We start from the raw sequence: 6,164 nt of genomic DNA on the forward strand, positions 1-6,164 counted from the left end.
ATTCTCCTGTCTCAGCCTCCCAAGTAGCTGGGATTATAGGCGCACACCATCATGCCTGGCTAATTTTTTGTATTTTTAGTAGAGATGGGGTTTCACCTTTTTGGTCAGGCTGGTTTGAACTGCTGACCTCGTGATCTCCCTGCCTTGGCCTCCCAATGTGCTGGGGTTATAGGCGTGAGTACAGGCATGAGCCACCATGCCTGGCCCATATATTTTTCTTTTGGGGACTCTTTTTCTCGTTGATTTGTAGGAGCCCCTTGTATATTCTAGATAATAATTCCTTGTTATTTTTAGGAGTTGCACATATTTTCCCCCATTCTGTTATTAATTTTTAAAAAGTCTTTCTCTGTTCTAGATCTGAGGTACTCTGCATTTTTCCCAGTAACTTTATAGTTTTATGTAAAAGCTACATATAGCTACATCTAGAGTCTACTTTTGTATATTGTATTAGATAGGGATATGGCTTTATCTTTCTGCATGTACTAATGCCGTTTCCCCAACACATTAGCAAGTACTCTTTTGTCCATCAATTTGTAGTGCCATGTTTATGCTCTATTACGCTCTTATTTTTTATATCAGTCTGATTTTGAGCTCTGGTCCTTTTACATTGGTCTATTTTTCTGTTCTTGCAATAGTACTAGAGAGTTTTTTTGTTTTGTTTTGTTTGTTCGTATTTTTCCCTAGGTATGTTTTAATACCTAGTAGAGCAAATCTTCCACTCTACTTTTTTAAAGGTTGATTTAGCTGTTTCTGGGGTTTTGTTCTACGTAAACTTAGAATAAGTTTATTAGAAAATATGCTTTGAAATATGATTGAAATTGTATTGAATTGGTAGATTAATTTGAGGGCTAATTGCCATCTTCATTATATTAAGTTGTCCTATCCAAGAGCATAGACATAATTTCTTTAGATTATCTTCTATATCCTTTATTAGACTTTTAAAGTTTATCAGTAAAGGTCTTGTATATGCTTGGTTAGGCTAATTTCTAGATTCTATATAGTTTTTGTGGCCATTGTGAATGGTGTTTTCTATTATGTTTTCTAAGTGGTCATTGCTGGTATAGGAAAATGCTATTGACTTTTGTAGGTTGATATTATATTTGATATCCTTACTAAACTCTTTAATATTAGTTCTGAGAGTTTGGTTGATTTTTTTCTAGTTTGATGATTACCTTCTCTGTAAGGCATGCCAAACATAGCACTTTCTTTCTAATCCTTGCATTTCCTAATTCCACGCTTCCTTTTCTGATAGTATTTAGCTAGGACATTTAAAACAGTAGCAGTGATAGTTAGAGGTATAGTTTTTCTTGTTCATGATTTTCAATTAATGCATTTAGTTTCTTCGTTATTCATAACATTCTTTGTAGGTTTTTGGTATTTAAGTTTTACCAAGTTTAGGATGTTTACTTTTATTCTTTGTTCACTAAGGATTATCATTATAAATAGAATTAAACTATGTTAAATACTTCTTTTTCTGTATTGATTGAGATAAAGCATATGATTTTTCTTTTTGGTCATGTGATGTATTATATTGACATTTTCTGATGTTGAACTCTCCATGCGTTCCTGTGATAAATGGCAGTTGATCAAAATGTATTTTTAAAAATATAATGTTGGATTGATTATTTAGTGTTTTTATGTCTACATTTCATAAATGAAATAGCCCTAAACTTTCTTACTTTATAATTGTCTCAATTTGATTTTAGAATCAAGATTAAATTGTCCTCATAAAATGGACTGAGTAACCTTTGTTCTTTTTCCAGTGAGTGGAATCAATTGGATAAGGTAGTAGCTAATTATATTTTGGAAGTTTAGTAAAATAAACATATAAAATCATCTGGGACTGAGGGTTTTGTAGGGAAAATATTTGATTACCATTGCCGTTTTATATTTGTCTTGGGATTTAAAAACACTTCTTGTAAGTTTTCCAATTTATTAGCATATTGTTGATCATAATATACTTATAGTTTTAATTTTTTATGGTTTTCCCTTTTTCATCCTGTATTTTGTTTATTTGCATCTTTTCTCTTTTTTAGCAAAGATCTATCTTATTAACCTTTTGAAAGAATTAAATTCTGGTTTGTTAATCTTTTCCATTCAGGCTGTATATGTATATCTGTGGAGGTGGATTCTCTGGTTTTAAATTTCTGTCCTTTATCATCTTATTTCTCTGTTCTTTTGCTGTTTCCATTGCATTGAGTCTTTTAGTTTGTTGTTAACCTTTCTCATTTCATGGTAAACTTACTTAATGCTATATATTTACTTCTTAGTTGTTTACTGTCTCCTACAAATTTTTATTGTGTTTTTATTATCATTCACTTGTAAATATTTCTTAGTTGCCTTTTTCTTTTTAACCCAAGGTTAATTTAGTAATAAGCTATTTTGTTCTCAAACATATGCTAAATTTTGGCTATGATTTTGTTATTAATTTCTAATGCTATTGCACTGGAGTTGGAAAACATAAACTGCATGATATTGAAACGAGTTTATTGATACTTCACTTAACAGCTGTAATCATCGTCTCTTTTTGGAAATTTTTTTTGTTGTCTTAAATGTTGTATTTGTTATATATTGTTGTATTTGATAGAGAGTTCTATTCTATATATAATAGCTTGAGCTTTTTTGTTGTAATGTGTAAGTGTTCCATATCTTCACTTGATTTCTTTTTTTGGTCTGCTTGATCTATGAGTTCCTAAGAACAGCATTAAAATATCCACATGCACTTGCTCTTTTTCTTTTTGCAGTTCTGCTAGTTGTTTGATATTTTGAGACTGTATTATACAATATGTATATATTTATGATGGATATGTCTTCTTGTCCTATTGCTTTTTGTCATGTAGTTCTATTTAGTCAGATACTGAGACTGCTACCTCAGCTTTATTTTGGTTCATATTTGCCTATCTTATTATTCTATCTTATTATTTTCATTTTGTGACCCTAAAGTATATCTCTTCTAGTCTGAATATTGTTGAATCTTTTGTTTTAATCTGTGTCTTTCTTTTAATTGGTAAGTTTAATATCATATACATTTATTGCAGTTACTTTTATATTGGGACTTCATTCTGACATTTCTTTTTATGCGTTTTATTTATGGTACTCCCTTTTTCTTTTTTTCTTTTTCTCCTTTTCTGTTTTATTTCATTCTTGCCCTATTACTTAACGATCTGTCTTCATGTTATTTACCCTTATTGATTTTTTCTTTTTCTGAGACAGTCTCGCTGTGTCGCCCAGGCTGGACTGTAGTGGTGTGGTCTTGGCTTACTGCAACCTCCACCTCCTGGGTTCAAGCGATTCTCCTGCCTCAGCCTCCTGAGTAGCTAGGACTACAGGCATGCATCACCACGCCTGGCTAATTTTTGTATCTTTAGTAGAGACAGGGTTTCACCATGTTGGCCAGGATGGTCTGAATCTCCTGACCTCGTGATCCACCTGCCTCAGCCTCCCAAAGTGCTGGGCTTACAGGCGTGAGCCACTGTGTCTGGCCCCTACCCTTACTGATTTTTTACACATACAATAACTGCACTCTCTTCCTGCAAGATAAGTACCTTAGCAGGCTCTCAGGTTCTATATATTTTTTACTTATACATACCTCATCTTGTAAACTTTGTCTATAATTTTTGTCTTTTCTAGGATACAGGTTTTCCTCTTACTTTCATAGTTTTTCCAGGGCTGATTTTAGAAAAGGTAATACAGATCATACTAGTTTGCCATCTTGACAGGAACTGGAAAGACTCAAGTTTTATAGCAAATTAACAGCATTTATCTTGCTTTGAATTGCCCCACTTCAATCACAGGTGGTGAGTTGGTAACTTAATCAGTATTTTTTCCTCAAATAACAGGTAGAAAATGTGAAATTGTTGGATCGTTATGTGAGTAAGAAACCAGCTAATGGGATTCTTTATCTTACTGCAACCCACCTGATCTATGTGGAGGCTTCCGGTACAGCACGGAAAGAAACATGGGTATGTTCATGAGAAGAAATATCAAAGAGTCTTAAAGAGTTGTGCATACATGCTCTCTATATGGTGGTTTCTTGAAATTTCAAGTATAAATTTTAAATTACTATAAAACTTTTTCTTCAAAGGACCTGTGCTAATAATGTTGCTATGGCCTGAATTGTATGACTCCTCTTTCTTCAAGTTATTGGCTGTGGTCATTGTAGTCATTTTATTCTACATGGGTATATTCCTGAGGTTTAGCTAAATTATTTTTAGGTAGAATAGTTTCTGCTCATTTCCTGAAATAAGTTTGTAAGCATCGTGAAGTAATTTAAAGTCTTGCTACCCATAAAATGTAGTTCAAGAACCAGCAGCATCTGTAGCATATGGGAACTTGATAAAAATGCAGAATCTCAAGCCAAAGATTTTGAATTTCTAAAAAGGGCTTAGGTGATGCTGATGCTAAGGCCTCATCGACTTTATCTTGGGCAGCAGTAATTTAGACCATCTCTCTGTCCTAAGACAGGATTTTACCTGAGTATATATATTTGTGTGCTCACACACACACATTTGTATGTGTTTCTTTTTACACCTTTAGGGAATATTTTGTAATTACTTCAGCACTCCAACATTACTTTATGCCTTCCCTATCCTAAAGATCATAATTTAATCTTAATTATTAGTTAGATTTATGCTTAGACCTCTTCATTTATAATAAGTACAACATGTTTTTTATATATAGCATAGCTTAGTGATTAAAGCTTTAGAGCCAGTCTGCTCAGGTTGAAATTCCAGTTTCAATATTTACTACTTTTGTAACCTTGGGCAAATTATTTAACTTTTCTGTGTCCCACTGCCTTCATCTGTAAAATAGAGATAAAATAATACCTTGAATTATTTTTAAAAAGTCAAGATAGAAGAATTACAAAGTGAATGTTTGTAAGTGCTTGCAACAATGACTGGAACATGGTAAACACTATCGTGTAAGTATAAAATAAATTGAATTGAGTATGCATATGAAAGAAGTACCTTAATACTTCCTTTTAAAAATGAACTTCCCCCATAGGAGATTGTATCTTGCTCCCTTTGGTGTGATGATAAGAATGCCGAAAGAGGAATGAGAACTGGGCTAGAATAAGCTCTGATACTAACTGGCTATGTAACCTTAGGCAATAGATTCTTCCTCTCTGGGCTTATTTTTTCATTTGTAAAGTGAGTTGGTTAGATTATATAGTTAGTAAGGAATCTTGGAATTCTAACAGTTTAGGAACCAATTCTTTAGTAGTGTTCCATAAGCCTGTCTCCTATCTACCTACATTTATAGACAGTACATACACATGTCTCCAGATTTGTTCCTTTTGGGTATTCTTTCAAACTCAGTGGACTCTATCTAGAAGGGAGAACTTACACTTATTTCTGCGTGTCAAAGGAGGCTTATTTACCCAATTAGGGAAGTTCTTCCTAGCCTTAGTCTGCCCTACCTCCCTCCTACCCTTCCCAGTTTCACCACAATTGTTTGCCTGGGCCCTGATTTCGATTATCAGTATCATACTACCCAAACACACATCTCTCATGTTGAATGGAAGATCTTTGATTTTCTTGAGATTGAATAGATTAATTCCTATTACATTTTGTGATACCGCCAGAACTGCTATGGCAGGACTTCAGTTTGACAAAACAATTAAGATGGAAATTAATCACGCCTGTAATCCCAGCACTTTGGGAGGCTAAGAAAGTAGGATTGCTTGAGGCCAGGAGTTTGAGACCAGGTTGGGCAACAAAGTGATACCTAGTCTCTACAAAAAAAAAAAAAAAAAACATTAAAAATTAGCCAGGCATGGTAACACACAACTGTCATCCTAGCTTATTCAGGAGGCTGAAGCAGGAGAATCTCCTTTGAGCCTAGGAGGTTGAGGCTGCAGTGAGCCACGATCAGGCCACTGCACTCTAGCCCAGGCAACAGAGTGAGACACTACCTTAAAAAAGCAACAAAAGCCAAAATAGACAAATGAGATCTAATTAAACTTAAGAGTTTCTGCACAGCAAAAGAAACAATCATTAGAGTGAATCGGCAACCAACAGAATGGGAGAAATTTTTTGCCCATCTGACAAAGGGCTAATATCCAGACTCTACAAAGAACTACAGCAGATTTACAAGAAAAAAGCAAACTAACCCATTCAAAAGTGGGCAAAGGATATGAACAGACACTTTTCAAAAGAAGACAT

General features: G+C 34.0%; 1 protein-coding gene across 2 annotated transcripts in view; it reads left to right on the forward strand.

Moving 5' to 3' along the window:
- Nucleotides 1–6,164, forward strand: part of MTMR8 (myotubularin related protein 8) — a 142,505-nt gene that overhangs the window by 36,551 nt on the left and 99,790 nt on the right. For both annotated transcript variants that reach the window (XM_037732667.1, XM_017512151.2), the window contains exon 2: nt 3,840–3,962. In XM_037732667.1, coding sequence (XP_037588595.1) covers nt 3,840–3,962 — 123 coding nt within the window. The remainder of the gene's footprint in view (nt 1–3,839; nt 3,963–6,164) is intronic.

Source organism: Cebus imitator, unplaced genomic scaffold, assembly GCF_001604975.1.
Source record: "Cebus imitator isolate Cc_AM_T3 unplaced genomic scaffold, Cebus_imitator-1.0 Scaffold463, whole genome shotgun sequence".
Lineage (NCBI taxonomy): Eukaryota > Metazoa > Chordata > Mammalia > Primates > Cebidae > Cebus > Cebus imitator.